Source organism: Coregonus lavaretus (assembly GCF_964263955.1).
Source record: "Coregonus lavaretus genome assembly, chromosome: 30".
In the NCBI taxonomy this organism is placed as follows: domain Eukaryota; kingdom Metazoa; phylum Chordata; class Actinopteri; order Salmoniformes; family Salmonidae; genus Coregonus; species Coregonus lavaretus.
In genome coordinates this window covers 39,484,139-39,504,073 of record NC_140017.1, presented here as the reverse complement: position 1 = coordinate 39,504,073, position 19,935 = coordinate 39,484,139, and the positions used below count along the sequence as shown (strand labels likewise).

Sequence of the window (19,935 nt, the reverse complement as noted above, 5' to 3'; positions counted from 1 at the left end):
TATAAATAGGCCCGTTTAGTTTTGTCTGGCTTGCCGTTCCAAATAAAATTGAATATTTTTTTCTCATATAATTTAAAGAACTGTTCGCTAGGCGTAGACAAGACCATAAGCAAATAGGTAATTTGGGATAATACTAAAGAGTTAATCAGGGTGATTCTTCTACAAATTGACAGGTATTTACCTTTCCATGGTAGAAAGATCTAATCTATTTTTGCTAACTTTCTATTAAAAGTTATTGGAGAGAGATCATTTATTTCATTTGGGATATGTATTCCTAGTATAACCACATCACCATCAGTCCATTTTATTGGTAAACTACATGGTAATGTAAAAATTGTATTTTTTAGTGATCCAATACGTAATATAGTAAATTTATCATAATTAGGTTGTAATCCAGAGAGGTTAGAAAATGTATCTAGATCCTCTATGAGGCTGTGGAGTGATTCAAGTTGTGGGTTTAAAAGAAAACATGAATCATCAGCGTACAATGACACCTTTGTTTTTAAGCCCTGGATTTCTAATCCCTTGATATTATTGTTGGATCTGATTTTAATAGCTAACATCTCGATTGCCACAATAAATAGATATGCTGAAATTGGACAACCTTGTTTCACTCCCCTTGACAGTTTAACATTTTCTGAGAAATAGCCATTATTTACTATTTTACACCTAGGGTTACTATACATGATTTTAACCCAGTTTATAAGAGATTGTCCAAAATTGAAACGCTCCAGGCATTTATATATAAACCCCAGTTGTACTTTATCAAATGCCTTTTTGAAGTCTGCTATGAATAGCAGGCCTGGTTTCCCAGATTGTTCATGGTGTTCTATTGTTTCCAGTACTTGCCTTATATTATCTCCAAGGTATCGCCCATGTAAAAAACCTGTCTGATTTGAATGAATGATGTCTGACAATACATTTTTAATTCTATTCGCTATACATTTTGCTAGAATTTTTGCATCACAACACTGAAGTGTAATGGGCCTCCAATTTTTTTAATGGATTGGATCTTTATATTTTCCACTTTTATCCTGTTTCAGTAATAATGAAATCAGACCTTCTTCTTGAGTGGCTGATAATCTACCATTTACATAGGAGTGGTTAAAACATGCTAATAACGGTCCTCTTAGTATATCAAAAAAGGTATGCCATCCAACCCTGGAGTTTTCCCGGACTTAAAGTCTTTAATTGCATCCAGAAGTTCCTCCTCTGTAATTTCACCTTCACATGAGTCTTTCTGTATGGCTGTTCATTTTAAATTATCAATAGAATAAAATGTCTACAATTTGCTTCAGTTAGAGGAGATGGAGGCGACTGAAACGAAAACATATGCTTAAAGTACTTTGTTTCCTCCTTCAAAATATCATTTGGTGAATCATGGGTGACTCCGTCGTTTGTAACCAGTTTCAGTAAATTCTTTTTGGTAGCATTCTTATGTTGAAGATTAAAAGATAATTTGGTGCATTTTTCCCAATATTCCACCCAGTTTCCTTTTTTTTTACTAATATATTACACTTGATCTTTCTTGAATAAGTTTCTCAATTTCTTTTTGTTTTTCCTCCAATTTATTCTGAGCCTCTATGTTACAGTTTTTATTGCTGTCTATCTGTTCTGTTAGACCTTCTATTTCCTTTGTTAGTGTGGACTCTTTTGACCTAAATTGCTTTTGTTTTCGAGATGAGTACTGAATTGCATGGCCTCTAAAGGCACATTTAAAGGTGTCCCATATAATAAGAGGATTTGCTGTACCTATGTTATGTCGGAAAAAGTCAGTTAGAAATTCCTCTGTCCTAGTTAAAAACAAGTTATCATCCAATAGGCTTTGATAAAATGTCTAATATCCTCGCCCACGTGGTAATCCAGTAAGGGTAATGTATATGCCAATTACATGATGGTCCGAGTGCATTCTGTCCCCTTTCAACACTTTTTAAACTTTTGGTGCCAACGAGAATGACATAAGAAAGAAGTCAAGACGACTAGCTTGATTGATTCTCCGCCATGTATATCTCACTAGATCAGGATATTTAAGCCTCCATATATCTACTAGTTCTAATGTATCCATGACATTCACGATTTCCTTAAGAGCATGAGGGTGATTGTTTGTAGTGTGATTTCCTTTACGGTCCATTGAGCTATTTAAAACGATATTATCATCTTCCACCATAATAATAGAGTCTTGAATTGCTTGCAAGGTTGATAATTTATTATATATATTTCAAAGAAGTGTGGATCATCATTATTTGTCCTTAAAGGTTAATGAGCCATATCTGTTTATGGTCCAATAACATAGTTAAAATAATCCATCTACCTTGTGTATCTGTTAATTAATATCATCACCCCTTTTGAGTTTCTTAGCCGATGGGAGAAGTATATTCCCCCCCCCCCCCATTCCATTTTCCACGCAACTTCATCTAGAATTGTTGAATGGGTTTCCTGTAAACAATAGATATTATATTCCTTCTCTTTGAGCCATGTAAATATTGTTCTTCTTTTGTTATTATCTACTAAGCCATTACAATTATGACTGGATATACTTATTTCACCACATACCATAATGAGATATAAGTTTCAAATCTATTTGTCATGATATATGTTTGTAAATTTACCAATAAAAAATACCATAGTGATTGAGTGTCCATATACAGTGAGGGAAAAAAGTATTTGATCCCCTGCTGATTCTGCTGATTCTGTACGTTTGCCCACTGACAAAGACATGATCAGTCTATAATTTTTATGGTAGGTTTATTTGAACAGTGAGAGAGAGAATAACAACAACAAAAAAATCCAGAAAAACGCATGTCAAAAATGTTATAAATTTATTTGCATTTTAATGAGGGAAATAAGTATTTGACCCCTCTGCAAAACATGACTTAGTACTTGGTGGCAAAACCCTTGTTGGCAATCACAGAGGTCGGACGTTTCTTGTAGTTGGCCACCAGGTTTGCACACATCTTAGGAGGGATTTTGTCCCACTCCTCTTTGCAGATCTTCTCCAAGTCATTAAGGTTTCGAGGCTGACGTTTGGCAACTCGAACCTTCAGCTCCCTACAACTGTTGTCACCTTCTCACCAAGCTGCTTGGCGATGGTCTTGTAGCCCATTCCAGCCTTGTGTAGGTCTACAATCTTGTCCCTGACATCCTTAGAGAGATCTTTGGTCTTCGCCATGGTGGAGAGTTTGGAATCTGATTGATTGATTGCTTCTGTGGACGGGTGTCTTTTATACAGGTAACAAACTGAGATTAGGAGCACTCCCTTTAAGAGTGTGCTCCTAATCTCTGCTCGTTACCTGTATAAAAGACACCTGGGAGCCAGAAATCTTTCTGACTGAGAGGGGTTCAAATACTTATTTCCCTCATTAAAATGGAAATCAATTGATATCATTTTGACATGCGTTTTTCTGGATTTTGTTGTTGTTATTCTGTCTCTCACTGTGCAAATAAACCTACCATTAAAATTATAGACTGATCATTTCTTTGTCAGTGGGCAAATGTACAAAGTCAGCAGGGGATCAAATACTTTTTTCCCTCACTGTAGCTATACCATGATATTTGCATTGTTACTAAGTAATCCTCCAATTGTTCTCCACTAACTGCCCCGCTAAAGTCCCTCCCCATCCCAAGTTGGGACGTCATCCCAGTAATCGGGTGACCACCCCTGTCCCCCGGATCCCTATGCCCCCGAGAGGCAAGGACCCATCCATCTAAAACAGCGCACACTGCCACCCACAAAACAGAAGCAGGCAAACCGCCAAAAGCATTTCCAATGCTCTCACCTCTCTCTCTATATAGCTATTTAAAAAATATCTATCTATTCAAATATCTTGCATATCTTATTATCCATTATTATCAATTATTATGCGTAATAATGTCGGCAGTTCATGCGTATTATTTGAACCTATAACCCGAATTTTGGCAAACAATTATTGTGATTCATCCTATATTCTCCCTAACATCCTTACCCCCTTGCAACAGATGAGGGATACACACACACACACATACACGCACATACGCTTACACACTCAACCCCTTTCCTCCACAATCAACCATAAGATTAGATGCTCAATGGTTGTTACATCCCAGAGCCCAAATCAAGAAAGGAACTGATTTACGAATGCATATACAGTTACAGCCGTTTGAGAAAGCATGCAAAATTGAGCAAGAATGAACAACAATGTGAGATTTGATTAATCTATTTAATCTATGTCATGTCCTAGGTGATGGAGATCAGATCCACCCTCTTCACATGAGACACGAACGCTCTGGTCCCCCGTTGTAACCATTTTCCCCAAGCATCTATGTGCAGTCAGACCTTTGAATTGTAAAGTGTTACTCCTAACAAATAACTAATTATGGTTGCTGTCCACTACATTGCACTAGAATGCAGCAACCATTTGGCTTCTTGTACAGTGTGTGTCCTAATTACTAAATCAACTGTTCTAGTAGTTGACGTTTGCATGAGAAGACTGCCCCTCACTGGACACTGGGTTGAAGTGTTTGGAATAATGTGATAAAGTTGGTTGTATGTGATCTGTAATTAATAAAATATAATGAATATAAAAAACAAGGTATCTAACAAATGTGGATTGAAAGGCCAAGCAAATCATTGACAAGACACAGATGTATCTGAACATGTTTATTGTAGTATACTGTTATAATACATCATATGATGAATTAAAATAGCAATTGAACACATGCACTTCCATGTTATATCAATTCATAAAGGAATACATATTTTTTTACAATGGAAGTGGTTCCACTCTGTAGGCTACTTCTAACCACATCATTTAGCTGGTCAAATTAGATTGAACACTCTAGATTTGAACACTATCTCAAAACATTGCAATATCCAAAGTGACCCTGTGTCATGTTTCTAGTTACAATGTTACCAATGATTATCTGCTAAATTCATGGTAATCTCTGTCAGAGTAGTGCTACCTAACTGTTTGATATACCGTATCACTGAATGTTACAATGTGTTCTTCCCCATAAGGTGTTTCTTGGTGTTCTTCTCCGGCCTGAACAGAATAATAAAGCATTTTGGAACAAATAATAAAAAGAACAACCCAAAGCTAGAGGCGATGATAGCAAATATCTCCACAGCTACAGTGAACTTCCCAGGAGAGCTGACATAAGCTGGGATAAAGGTGATCCAGACTGCACAGAATATGAGCATGCTGAAGGTGATGAATTTGGCCTCATTGAAGTTATCAGGCAGCTTTCGAGCCAGAAAAGCCAGCACAAAGCACAAGAGAGCCAGGAGTCCTATATACCCCAACACAGCCCAGAAACCAATGGCTGAACCCACATCACACTCTAGAATGATCTTTTCCTTGTAGGTAGTGAGGTTTTTAACGGGGAAGGGAGGGGACAGGACCAACCACAGAGTGCATATCAAAGCCTGGACAAACGTGAAGGACACCACAGTCAATCTCTGCTGTGGAGGCCCAAACCATTTCATGACATTACTGTCTGGAAGTGTAGCCCTGAAGGCCATCAACACCACTATTGTTTTCCCCAGAACACAAGAGATGCAGAGGACGAAGGTGATCCCAAACGCTGTGTGGCGCAGCATACAGGACCACTCAGAGGGCCGGCCAATGAAAGTAAGAGAACACAGAAAACACAGAGTCAAGGAGAAGAGCAGCAGGAAGCTCAGCTCAGAGTTGTTGGCCCTGACGATGGCCGAAGTTCGGTGGTGGTAGAAGACAGTTGCCGTGGAGATGGCCAGACAAGCCCCGCCCACAGAGAAGGTTGTCAGGATTATTCCGAGAACCTCGTGGAAGGACAGGAATTCCACAGGCTTGAGGATGCAGCGGTCTCTCTCAGTGTTGGGCCAGTGGTCCTCTGGACAGATCAGACAGTCTGAAGAATCTGACCAGGACAAAACAACATACATCAAATGTTAATAATAGCAGGTTCAGGTTTTATTTATTTACACATACAAATACATGTCCCACAATGCTGCACATGGGCAGTTTACAATAAAGAATGGTGAATTGCTGTGCAGCTTACATAAGATAATAAGAACATGAACGGGATTGATAGACACTACCTTTGTAGTGCTATTAATATGAATAAACCACTATATAGTAAACAATGACAGAAATGACCACACATTTTCTGCAAACTATTCCTACAGGCCTACCTGTGTTATTGCTGATCTCTCCCTCTGCACATGGGATACAGTCATAACAGCAGACAGGCTTTCCTTTCTGTGCAGCCTTACGAGTGCCTGGGGGACAGCTCTCACTGCACACTGACACAGGCACCTGTGTACTGTTCTTTACCCAGGTGATTTCCCTCTCGATGTGAAACCTCTGGTCAGGGGGCAGGGATGCATCATAGCGCCCCACTGTCACAAAATCCATCTTCCCACTCTCCCCTATCTGCCAGTTGACCAGCTCATAGGTGGCCACTGGGTCCCCGTTGGCATCGAAAGACACCTGGTACCCGTTACGGGAGAAATTCACCCTCCTCAATCTCTCCAGGACCTGGGGGTTGGAAGGGCAAGGGAGAAAGTGGGGAGGAAAGAGAGGGAGAGAGGGAGAGATAGATGGAGAGAGGGGAAGAGAGATGGAGAGAGGGAGAGAGAGATGAGAGAGGGAGAGAGAGAGAGAGAGAGAGAGAGAGAGAGAGAGAGAGAGAGAGAGAGAGAGAGAGATGGCGAGATGGAGAGATGGAGAGAGGGAGAGAGGGAGAGATATATGGAGTGAGGTAAAGAGAGATGGAGAGAGGGATAGATAGAGGGTAAAAAATATGGAGAGAGGGGTAGAGATGGAGAGAGGTAGAAAGGGAGAGAGATGGAGGGAGAGATGGAGAGAGGGGAAGAGAGATGGAGAGAGGGGAAGAGGTGGAGTAATTGGAGAGAAGGGAAGAGAGATGGAGAGAGGGGAAGAGATGGAGAGAGGGAGAGAGTGATGGAAATAGGGGAAGAGAGATGAGAGAGAGATGGAGAGAGGGGAAGAGAGCAATGGAGAGAGAGAGCGAGGGGAAGAGCGAGATGAGAGAGAGATGGAGAGAGGGAGCGAAGGAAAGAGGGGGAAGAGAGATGGAGAGAAGGGAAGCGAGGGGAAGAGAAATGGAGAGAGGGAAAGAGAGAGATGGATTGAGGGAGAGAGAGAAATACAATCCTCATTTACCTCATATATTTATCAGAGGTGTTACTCTAGAACCAGCTGTAATGTATAGTGAGAACTCCTAGGCCTTCATGCATGTAGTCTAAATAAACATATCTATCAGGACATTATACTAGTGTAAGAATGTTCAAACATAAATACACAACACAGAGAACTAGAGGTCAATGGAACTATTTGTTTTTCAGTTCAACATCTGTTTAGAATCTATGTAGGGGTTCCAGCCTGGGACTCATAGCTACATGTGGCAAGTTCTCATTGGTCAAAGTTGTCTATACACTGAGCCTGAAACGGGACACTTGGTATTTGACCATTGGCCCAATTTTACTGCACAGAATTCTAATTGGTCAACCACATAATATGCTTGGGTATAAACTACATCCTGTCTCTTTGTTCAGTGGAAAAAACATTGAGGACAGGGAAGAATGAACATCTACCATCCACTTTTCAGCATAACAACTAGGATTGGTTCTCTTTGAATAAATATTTTTCACCCCCTGATTTGGTTTGAAGTCTGTGTTATTGAAGAATAACATCAACTGCTAACACCATCGTCTTGTCATTCACCTGTGTTGGCTTCACATTGAGGTTTTTGTCACAGTGCACAGTGGAGTTTGCTCTCTCTTCACAAACGATGCTGTGGATGGCGTGTGCTATGGCGTAAACAGCTTTATACACCATGTTAGTGACACGCAGCTGGGATGTATCTGTGTAGGGGGTCTGTAGCTGATGTATATCCTCACTGCCATCACACACCTTCTCCTTAACCCCTACACCTGTAGTAGTCCCTACAGACAGACAGACAGAACGTTAGATAGATAGATAGATAGATAGATAGATAGATAGATAGATAGATAGATAGATAGATAGATAGATAGATAGATAGATAGATAGATAGATAGATAGATAGATAGATAGATAGATAGATAGATAGATAGATAGATAGATAGATAGATAGATAGATAGATAGATAGATAGATAGATAGATAGATAGATAGATAGATAGATAGATAGATAGATAGATAGATAGATAGATAGATAGATAGATAGATAGATAGATAGATAGATAGATAGATAGATAGATAGATAGATAGATAGATAGATAGATAGATAGATAGATAGATAGATAGATAGATAGATAGATAGATAGATAGATAGATAGATAGATAGATAGATAGATAGATAGATAGATAGATAGATAGATAGATAGGACACTGTAGATACCTATCTCCAGCCGACAGCCAAAGGCTCCCTCCCAGAACTCAGTGAGCAGGGGAGAGCTGGACACCTTCTGGGGGGAGAGGTCCAGGAGGAAGTCCCTGAGGCCGGGGATGACAGAGCGCTGGATGCCAAATCCGATGGCCCCGGCACACTGGCTGAAGCGCAACATATCTGGGTCGGTGATCCAGGTCTCACTCCCGATCCACTGGCGGGGCGGAGAGGGCAGACGGTCCAACTCCTTCAGCAGGATCCTCATGTCCCCAGAGGCTACGAATGCAACCACCACCCGGGCTGTGGAGCTGGGGAACATGATTAAAACATAAAACATGCTTGTCATGTTTGTCATTCATTGGAATGTCTCAGTGAAGTGAAAATGAAGATCAGTATTAATCAACACTTTTGTCATGCTTGAAATATGCAAATCGTGTTGGTCTCACAGGTCAGCTTTGGGAAAACAGAGAAATTAATAACAATAGCAGCTTTTACAAATATGGTTTTGTGTGAATGAAAAGTTCACAAGTAATCATGGATGACCTGCGGATCACGTCGGCCACCCGTTGCACTCTGCTGAGTGGGTTGGTACGGTAGAAGGCTTCAGAGTACTCCACACAGATGCCCTGCTCTTGTGCCTCCTGTAGGAACGCCGCCATCCCGTTATTACCGTAGTCGGAGTCGGAACGGACCGCCCCAATCCAGGTCCAGCCGAAGTATCTGATGAGGCGGGCCAGAGCGGCAGCCTGGAACTGGTCACTGGGGATGGTTCTGAAGAAGGTTGGAAACTGTTTCTTATCACTCAGACACGCACAGGTGGAATAGTGGCTCACCTAGGTAAAAACAGACAGTCGAACACATGAAAAAGAACATAATGTCGGCCAAACAAGTCTCATTTATAGGCTACTTCCTTATTTTTTCCCTTTAGCTATGTAGTATGATGTTAGGGATACATTAATAATAATAACCCAATTTATTGTTTTTCATTAGGACAGAATGAAAAGGATACACATTTCTACCCAAGACCTTGGTCATTCTACTCATGTTGAAAATAGTTTAATAAGACATACTGGTGCTGAGAAATACATGAGTAAATAGTGTGACACCAATCCCTGGTCTCCCATAACAACCTAGCCTATGAAAGATAGTCCTCAGATTGTTTAAATGTCTCCAGACGTTCTCCACACTTTCTCCAGATAATTTCACACAGAAATGTCTATTTCTGAAGGAAAGGAGAATACAGTTGGAATATAGTAAGTTAAAAGTAGATTTCTTTCCTGAAAGAGAGGAGATTAATGTTGGAATACAGGAAGTTAAAAGAAGCTGAATGATTTCTTTCCACAGGAGTTTACCTGAGGAATGCCAAAAGGGCCGATGATGCGCAACATGCTGATGGTAGGTGTGGAGCCAGACTCGCCCACAATAGCTGTCACCGTAGCCGACCCCGAGCACTGTTCTCCGGTATCAAACATGGGGTCCAGGCCGTTAGCCAGCTGGAAGGCCACTTTCACGGCCATCGGGACTGAGGCGCACGAGTCGTGCACTTGATAACCAAGCGTGACACCCGGTAGCAGGTCCGAACTGTTGTTTATTTCCTCAACAGCGAAGACCATGGCGCGCGAGAAGCGCAACTCACGGGAATCCATACTGTAAATACAAGATGGGTGAGTGAGCACCTCTTGACTAAATGGTAAACTAGCCTATAGAATGTATTTTTATTGAATAGAGTTACCAGGGCAAACAGCCTAATATCTATCCTTATATTCCACGCTGTCTATAGGCCTACACATTTGTATTCTGCAATTGAGGACATTGTAGGATAGCTTCCATTTTGAAAATATGATCCTTTGTAACCTACTCTCTATGACACATGTCTTTAAAACACTGTTTATCTGTCTTTAAAACACTGTTTATATGTCTTTAAAACACTGTTTATCTGTCTTTAAACACATTGTTTATCTGTCTTTAAAACACTTTATCTGTCTTTAAAACACTGTTTATCTGTTTATCTGTCTTTAAAACACTGTTTATCTGTCTTTAAAACACTATTTATTTGTCTTTAAACACACTGTTTCTCTGTCTTTAAACAGACTCTTTCTCTGTCTTTAAACACACTGTTTCTCTGTCTTTCAAACACAGTTTATCTGTCTCCGCACACAGCCACAGTCCCTGTCCCCTGGTCCCTCTTGCGCTCACTGACCTCCCGGTGCACTGCAGGGGTTCAGGCAGGCTGGTGTAGCTGTGTTCCACAGTATTCATGTAGTAGTGCATTGAGAAAACACCCCCGATGACAAAGTCCCCGTCCTGGGAGAACGCCGGAGGACGAAGGGTGCCCTGGAGCCTGCATCTGACAGACTCCAGCCCAGAGCCAGAGGCAGAGGCAGACCAGAGCAAGGAAAGCCCACCAGCCACCACAGCCAGATGTAGAAGACCCAGACTACCAGCCAGACTTGGATCCAGAGCAGGAGCCGGAGAGAGCCTCATTCCCCTGATGTGTAGAAGGTATGGGGTAACACAGCGCCACACAGACCCATGTAGGTCAGGTTGTCTCTCTACTCTGAGTTAAATACCCACCATGCCACTGGCTTCTTCTGTGGGGATTCCTCTGGGGATCACATTGTGGGTATGGCCATGTCAGGGAGGGATGGGCTAGAGGGTGCTCTGCTCACCCAGTCAGGTCCTGCTTCTTTAAGCTATAGAGAGTTTATGCACCAGTGTAAGCCCTATGTTGACTGTAGTGGTTTATATAGACATAAACATACAGAAGACACACAATAACAATCTGCCTGGCATGCTGGCATGCTGGCTCTACACAGTATTTCCCCTATAGTCTAGTCCTCATGGCATGCTGGCTCTACACAGTATTTCCCCTAGAGTCTAGTCCTCTTGGCATGCTGGCTCTACACAGTATTTCCCCTACAGTCTAGTCCTCATGGCACGCTGGCTCTAAAGGAAGTTTGTTCTCAAGTGTCTGTCCTATAAGTGTCTGTCCTTTACCCATATCTTTTTCTTATACATGTAATCTATTTAACCCTTTATATTTAGTGCAACATTTTCTCCATACATACCTCATTTACTTTTTTTTTTACTGGTACCTTCAGACGAGTATTGTGAGGCCCGTGGAGCAAAACAACCTACATGTACATGTTTGTGAGAGTCTCACCTTTTAAACTCTTCGGACGCTACAGACAGAAGTTTGCGGATCGGCTGTACTGACTTCAGACGAGTCCCAAGAGCGTCATAGAGCAAAACAAAGATCACCATCGTGTTCGTGAGAGTCTCATCTTTCAATAGAGTTTGTAGATGAACTGATCGGACTCTTCAGACGATTTTGTGAGAAGACCGATTTTCAGGACGTCTCATGGTCTGACAAACACTGCTCTAGCTCTGTCACCTTTCACCGCAGATGCGGAAGTGTGACATCAGCGGATTTGGTGGACTGAGACGCATCCAATGCAAAAAATATCGCTAGCTTAAACTGACAGATTTTTACGGGGATGTATTTATTATGCTAATTTTATTTTCACAAAGGCCGCGGGAAAAATCGACTCGATGGAGTTTTTAAAGCCATTAATAAGAATGTTAATGCTCAAATTAAGCAGTTTGTAACCATAAATTGTCAGTCAACATAATTGCTGTGGTATTGCAATTGATTTTTTTGTGTGATTATGTGGTTTTCATTTGTTCATGATTTTTCTGTGCTCTAATTTGGATATTTGTATTGAGGTTTTCATATTTTTGTGCACCAATTACAGTAGAGTAACAACAATAACTCCAGATGAATAAATATAAATTTTATTTTTGTTTGCCACCTTATTTGCATGCAGCAAGATTCTACTCAAAGGTTGGTGAGGTGGAAGATACAATTGTTAAACATCGTTTCCAACATAATACGCTGAGTTCACAAACATTAGGAAAACCTTCCTAATATTGAGTTGCATCCCCCCTTTTGCCCTCAGAAAAGCCTCAATTAATTGGGGCATGGACTCTACAAGGTGTCAAAAGCATTCCAGAGGGTTTCTGGCCCATGTTGACTCCAATATTTGGCTGGATGTCCATTGGATGTTGGCTGGATGTCCATTGGATGGTGGATCATTCTTGATACACATGGGAAACTTCTGAGTGTGAAAAACCCAGCAGTGTTGCAGTTCTTGACACAAACCGGTGTACCTGGCACCTACTACCATACCCCGTTCAAAGGCACTTCAACATTTATTCTTGCCCATTCACCCTCTGAATGGCACACATTCACAATCCCATGTCTAAATTGTCTCAAGGCTTAAAAATCCTTCTTTAACCTGTCTCCTTCCCTTCATCTACACTGATTGAAGTGGATTTAACAAGTGACATCAATAAGTGATCATAGCTTTCACCTGGATTGACCTGGTCAGTCTATCATGGAAAGAGCAGGTGTTCTTAATATTTTTTGTACTCAGTGTATATTTTAGCCTACATGGGATATACTATATGTTTTATGTAACACAAAAGCATACAGTGCCTTCAGAAAGTATTCATACCCCTTGACTTATTCCACATTGTGTTGTGTTACAGCCTGAATTCAAAATTAATAAAAGTTTCAAAAAATCACACCAATCTACACACAAATCCCCATAATGAAAAAGTGAAAACATGTTTTTAGAAATTTTTGCAAATGTATTGAAATACAGAAATCACCCCTGAGTGAATCATTTCTGAAGGTGTTGTATACGCTTTTGTGTTACATAAAATGTATAGTATGTCCCATGTAGTCTACAATATACACTGGTCCTCTGTAGCTCAGCTGGTAGAGCATGGCGCTTGTAATGCCAGGGTAGTGGGTTCGATCCCCGGGACCACCCATACGCAAAAGAAAATTATGCACGCATGACTGTAAGTCGCTTTGGATAAAAGCGTCTGCTAAATGGCATATTATATTATATTATTATACAAAACATTAAGAATCACCTTTGGCAGCAATTACAGCTGTGAGTCTTTCTGGGTAAGTCTCTAAAAGCTTTGCACAACTGGATTGTACATTATTTTCAGATTTAAAAAATCATAATTCTTCAAGCTCTGTCAAGTTGGTTGTTGATTATTGCTAGACAGCCATTTTCAAGTCTTGCCATAACTTCTTAAGCCTATTTAAGTCAAAACTGTAACTAGGCCACTCAGGAACATTCAATGTTGTCTTGGTAATCAACTCCAGTGTATATTTGGCCTTGTGTTTTAGGTTATTGGCCTGTTGAAAGGCAAATTTGTCTCCCAGTGTCTGTTGGAAAGCAGACTGAACCAGGTTTTCCTCTAGGATTTTATAAAAAAAAAAAAAAACTCCCCAGTCCTTGCCGATGAGTATATCCATAACATGATGCAGTCACCACCATGCTTGAAAATATGAATAGTAGTACTGAATGATGGGTTGTGTTGGATTTGCCCCAAACATAATGCTTTGTATTCAGGACATAAAGTAAATTTATTTTCCATATTTTTGGCAGTTTTACTTTAGTGCCTTATTGCAAACAGGATGTATGTTTTGGAAGATTTTTTATTCTGTACAGGCTTCCTTCTTTTCACTCTGTCATTTAGGTTAGTATTGTGGAGTAACTAAGATGTTGTTGATCCATCCTCAGTTTTCTCCTATCACAGCCATTAAACTCTGTAACTGTTTTAAAGTCACCATTGGCCTCATGTGAAATCCGTGAGCGGTTTCCTTCCTCTACAGCAACTGAGTTTGGACGCTTGTATCTTTGTAGTGACTGGGTGTATTGATACACCATCCAAAGTGTAATTAATAACTTCACCATACTCAAAGGGATATTCAATGTCTTTTTTTTTTTTTACCCATCTACCAATAGGTGCCCTTCTTTCTGAGGCATTGGGAAACCTCCCTGGTCTTTGTGGTTGAATCTGTGTTTGAAATTCACTGTCAACTGAGGGACCTTACAGATAATTGTATGTGTGGGGTACAGAGATGAGGGAGTCATTCAAAAATAATGTTAAACACTATTGCACACAGAGTGAGTCCATGCAATTTATTATGTGACTTGTTAAGCACATTTTTTACTCCTGAACTTATTTAGGCTTTCCAAAACAAAGGGGTTGAATACATACTGACTCAAGACATTTCAGCTTTTCATTTTGAATTAATTTGTAAACATGTCTAAAAACGTAATTCCACTTTAACATTATTTTGTATTTGTATTTATTGATGCAAGGCAGCAGCTTGGGTCCAGAAATTTTAAGGCAGTTATACAATTGTAAAAATATTACAATACATTCACAACATATTTCACAACACATCAACACATGCCCTTTCTCCTCTCTCCTACCCTCTTCTCCCCCTCTCTCCAACACTCTATCCGCTCTCTACTACCCTCTCTCATCTCTCCCCTCTCTCTCCCCCTCTCTCCACTCTCTCCTACCCTCTCTCCCCACTCTCTCCCCTCTCTCTTACCCTCTCTTCCATCTCCCCTCTCTCTCCCCTCTCTCCTACCCTTTCTCCTCTCTCTCCTACCCTATTTTCCATCTCTCTCCTACCCTCTATCCCTCTATCCTACCCTCTCTCCCCTCTCCCCTCTCTCTCCCCCTCTCCCCCTCTCTCCCGTCTCTCCTACCCTCTCTCCCCACTCTCCAACCCTCTCTCCCTTCTCTCCTACCCTCTCTCCCCTTTCTCCTACCCTCTCAACCCCTCTCTCTCCTACCCTGTCCACTCTCGGTCTACCCTCTCTCCCCTCTCTCCTACATCTCTCCCCTCTCTCCTGCCCTCTCTCCCCTCTCTCCTACCCTCTCTCCCCTCTCCCCCTTCTCTCCCCTCTCTCCCCCCTCTCTCTCCTCTTTTCTACCCTCTCTCCCTCTCTCCTACCCTCTCTCCCCACTCTCCAACCCTCTCTCCCTCTCTCCTACCCTCTCTCCCCTTTCTCCTACCCTCGTCACCCCTCGCTCTCCTACCCTGTCCACTCTCTTCTACCCTCTCTCCCCTCTCTCCTACCATCTCTCCCCTCTCTCCTACCCTCTCTCCCCTCTCACCTACCCTCTCCTCCCCTCTCACCCTTCTTTCCCCTCTCTCCCCCCTCTCTCTCCTCTTTTATACACTCTCTCCCCTCTCTCCTACCCTCTCTCCCCTCTCCCCTCTCTCTCCCCTCTCTCCTACCCTCTCTCCCCTCTCCTCCCCTCTCCCCTCTCTCCACTCTCTCCTCCCCTCTTTCCCCTCACTCCTCTCTTCTACCCTCTCTGCCCTCTCTCCCCCCTCTCACCCTCTCTCCTACCATCTCTCCCCTCTCTCCTACCCTTTCTCCTCTCTCTCCTACCCTATTTTCCATCTCTCTCCTACCCTCAATCCCCTCTATCCTACCCTCCTCTCCCCTCTCCCCTCTCTCTCCCCCTCTCCCCCCTCTCTCCCGTCTCTCCTACCCTCTCTCCCCACTCTCCAACCCTCTCTCCCCTCTCTCCTACCCTCTCTCCCCTTTCTCCTACCCTCTCACCCCTCTCTCTCCTACCCTATCCACTCTCTTCTACCCTCTCTCCCCTCTCTCCTACCATCTCTCCCCTCTCTCCGCCCTCTCTCCCCTCTCTCCTACCCTCTCTCCCCTCTCCCCTTTCTCTCCCCTCTCTCCCCCTCTCTCTCCTCTTTTCTACCCTCTCTCCCCTCTCTCCTACCCTCTCCCCTCTCCCCACTCTCTCCCCCTCTCCTCCCTCCTACCCTCTCTTCCCTCTCTCCTACCCTCTCTCCCCTCTCTCCTACCCTCTCCCTTCTCTCCAATATTCTCTCCCCTCTCTACTACACTCCCCCCTCTCTCCTACCCACTCTCCCCTCTCTCCTACCCTCTCTTTTTTCTCTACAACCCTCTCTCCCTTCTCTCCTACCCTTTCTCCCCTCTCTCCTATCCTCTCCCCTCTCTACCCTCTCTCCCCTCTCTCCTACCCTCCCTCCCCTCTCTCCTACCCTCTTTACCCTCTCTCCTACCCTCTCTCCCCTCTCCCCTCTCTCGCCCCCTCTCACCTACCCTCTCTCCCCTCTCCTCCCTCTCTCCCCTCTCTCCACTCTCTCCTCCCCTCTTTCCCCTCTCTCCTCTCTTCTACCCTCTCTGCCCTCTCTCCCCCCTCTCCCCTCTCTCCTACCATCTCTCCCCCTCTCTCCCTCGCTCATACCCTCTCTCACCTCTCTCTTACCCTCTCTCCCTTCTCTCTTACCCTCTTTCCCCTCTCTCATACCCTCTATCCTCTATCCTACCTTCTCTCCACTCTCTACTACCCTCTCTCCTCTCTCCTCCCATCTCTCCCCTCTCCCCTAAACCCCTTCTCCCCTCTCTCCTACCCTCTCTCCCCTCTCCCTTCTCTCTCCCCTCTCTCCTACCCTCTCTCCCCTCTCCCCACTCTCTCCCCTCTCTCCTCCCTCCAACCCTCTCTTCCCTCTCGCCTACCCTCTCTCCCCTCTCTCCTACCCTCTCCTTCTCTCCAACATTCTCTCCCCTCTCTACTACACTCCCCCCTCTCTCCTACCCACTCTCCCCTCTCTCCTACCCTCTCTTGTTTCTCTCCTACCCTCTCTCCTTCTCTCCTACTCTTTCTCCCCTATCTCCTATCCTCTCCCCTCTCTTACCCTCTCTCCCCTCTCTCCTACCCTCCCTCCCCTCTCTCCTACCCTCTCTACCCTATCTCCACCCTCTCTCCCCTCTCTCCTACCCTCTCTCCCCTCTCTCCCCTCTCCCCTCTCTCTCCCCTCTCTCCTACCCTCTCTCCCCTCTCCCCCCTCTCTCCCCTATCTCCACCTCTCCTACCCTCTACCCCCTCTCTCCTAACCTCTCTCCCCTCTCCCTACCCTCTGTCCCCTCTCTCAGACCCTCTCTCCCCTCTTTCCTACCCTCTCCCCTCTCTCCTACATCTCTCCCCTCTCTCCTACCCTCTCTCCCCTCTCTCCTACCCTCTCCCCTCTCTTCCTCTCTCCTACCCTCTCTCCCTCTCTCCTCCCCTCCTCCCTCTATCCTACCCTCTCACCCCTCTCTCCTACCCTCTCCACTCTCTTCTACCCTCTATCCCCTCTCTCCTACCCTCTCTCCCTCTCCCCTCTCTCTCCTCTCTCCCCCCTCTCTCCCCTCTCTCCTACCCTCTCTCCCCTCTCTATCCCCTCTCTCCTACCCTCTCTTCCATCTCCCCCCTCTCTCCCCTCTCTCCTACCCTTTCTCCTCTCTCGCCTACCCTCTTCTCCCCCTCTCTCCTACCCTCTATCCCCTCTCTCCTACCCTCTCTCATCTCTCCACTCTCTCTCCCCCTCTTCCCCCTCTCTCCCCTCTCTCTCCCCTCTCTCTTACCCTCTCTTCTTTCTCCCCTCTCTCTCCCATCTCTCCTACCCTTTCTCCTCTCTCTCCTACCCTATTTTCCATCTCTCTCCTACCCTCTATCCCCTCTCTCCTACCCTATCTCCCCTCTATCCCCTCTCTCTCCCCCTCTCCCCCCTCTCTCCCTTCTCTCCTACCCTCTCCCCTCTCTCCTACGATCTCTCCTACCCTCCCCCCTCTCTCTCTTACGATCTCTCCCCTCTCCCCTCTCTCTCCCCTCTCTCCTACCCTCTCTCCCCTCTCCCCTCTCCCCTCTCTCTCCCCTCTCTCTTACCCTCTCTTCCATCTCCCCCCTCTCTCCCCTCTCTCCTACCCTCTCTCTCCCCTCTCTCTTACCCTCTCTCTCCCCTCTCTCTTCTCTCTCCCATCTCTCCTACCCTTTCTCCTCTCTCTCCTACCCTATTTTCCATCTCTCTCCTACCCTCTATCCCTCTCTCCTACCCTCTCTCCCCTCTCTCCCCTCTCTCCTACCCTCTCCCCTCTCTCCTACCCTCTCCCCTCTCTCTTACGATCTCTCCCCTCTCCCCTCTCTCTCCCCTCTCTCTCCCCTCTCTCCCCTCTCTCCTACCCTCTCCCCTCTCTCCTACCCTCTCCCCTCTCTCTTACGATCTCTCCCCTCTCCCCTCTCTCTCCCCTCTCTCCTACCCTCTCTCCCCTCTCCCCTCTCTCTCCCTCTCTCCTACCCTCTCTCCCCTCTCCCCTCTCTCCTACCCTCTCCCCTCTCTCTTACGATCTCTCCCCTCTCCCCTCTCTCTCCCCTCTCTCCTACCCTCTGTCCCCTCTCCCCCCTCTCTCCCCTCTCCCCTACCCTCTCCCCTCTCTCTTACGATCTCTCCCCTCTCCCCTCTCTCTCCCCCTCTCCTACCCTCTGTCCCCTCTCCCCCTCTCTCCCCTCTCTCCTACCCTCTGTCCCCTCTCCCCCCTCTCTCCCCTCTCTCCTCCCCTCTCTCCCCTCTCCCCTACCCTCTCCCCTCTCTCTTACGATATCTCCCCTCTCCCCTCTCTCTCCCCCTCTCCTCCCCTCTCTCCCCTCTCCCCTCTCTCTCCCCTCTCTCCTACCCTCTGTCCCCTCTCCCCCCTCTCTCCCCTCTCTCTCCCTCTCTCCCCTCTCTCTCCCCTCTCTCCCCTCTCTCTCCCCTCTCTCCCCTCTCTCCTCCCCTCTCCCCCCTCTCTCCCCTCTCTCCTCCCCTCTCTCCCCCTCTCCCCTCTCTCCCCTCTCCCTCTCTCTCCCTCTCTCCTACCCTCTCTCCCCTCTCTCCCCTCTCTCCTATCCTCTGTCCCCTCTCCCCCTCTCTCCCCTCTCCCCTCTCTCTCCCCTCTCTCCTACCCTCTGTCCCCTCTCCCCCCTCTCTCCCCTCTCTCCTCCCCTCTCTCCCCTCTCTCTCCCTCTCTCACCCTCTCTCTCCCCTCTCTCCCGTGTCTCCTCTCTCCCTCCTCATTATTATTTTCTTTACCAAGTCTTAATTTTCTTTCTCCAAGTGCTCTCACCCTCATAAACTTACCCTCTCTCTCTCTCTCTCCCCTCTCTCCTATCCTCTGTCCCCTCTCCCCCTCTCTCCCCTCTCCCTCTCTCTCCCCTCTCTCCTACCCTCTGTCCCCTCTCCCCCCTCTCTCCCCTCTCTCTTCCCCTCTCTCCCCTCTCTCTCCCCTCTCTCCCCTCTCTCTCCCCTCTCTCCCGTGTCTCCTCTCTCCCTCCTCATTATTATTTTCTTTACCAAGTCTTAATTTTCTTTCTCCAAGTGCTCTCACCCTCATAAACTTACCCCCTCTCTCCCCTCTCTCCTATCCTCTGTCCCTCTCCCCCTCTCTCCACCCTCTCCCCTCTCTCTCCCTCTGTCCCCTCTCCCCCCTCTCTCCCCTCTCTCCTCCCCTCTCTCCCCTCTCCCCTCTCTCCCCTCTCTCTCCTCTCTCCCCTCTCTCCCCTCTCCCCTCTCTCTCCTCCCCTCTCTCCCCTCTCCCCTCTCTCTCCCCTCTCTCCCGTCTCTCTCCCCTCTCTCCCGTGTCTCCTCTCCCTCTCCCGCCTCATTATTATTTTCTTTACCAAGTCTTAATTTTCTTTCTCCAAGTGCTCTCACCCTCATAAACTTACCCTATCTCTCTCTCTCTCTCTCTCTCTCTCTCTCTCTCTCTCTCTCTCTCTCTCTCTCTCTCTCTCTCTGTCTCTGCTGGGTAAGTGTAACTCAACACCAGATGTGGGAGAGACAAAGAGAATGGGGCTTGTTTCCTATGGAAATATACACCTCACTTTTTCTCTCCCACATCTGGTTTCTGATCCT

The 19,935-nt window shown here is 45.4% G+C and overlaps 1 protein-coding gene across 1 annotated transcript; it reads right to left on the bottom strand.

Moving 5' to 3' along the window:
* Positions 1-4,969: 4,969 nt before the first annotated feature.
* LOC311106264 (extracellular calcium-sensing receptor-like) lies at positions 4,970-10,682 on the bottom strand (the record flags this gene model as incomplete). Its single annotated transcript, XM_084148553.1, has 7 exons — positions 10,549-10,682; positions 9,701-9,995; positions 8,892-9,181; positions 8,361-8,656; positions 7,704-7,912; positions 6,149-6,494; positions 4,970-5,874 (listed from the first exon to the last, which is right to left on the bottom strand). The coding sequence occupies exons 1-7, from the start codon at positions 10,617-10,619 to the stop codon at positions 4,970-4,972; spliced, it is 2,412 nt and encodes an 803-aa protein (XP_084004679.1). The 5' UTR covers positions 10,620-10,682.
* Positions 10,683-19,935: the final 9,253 nt, after the last annotated feature.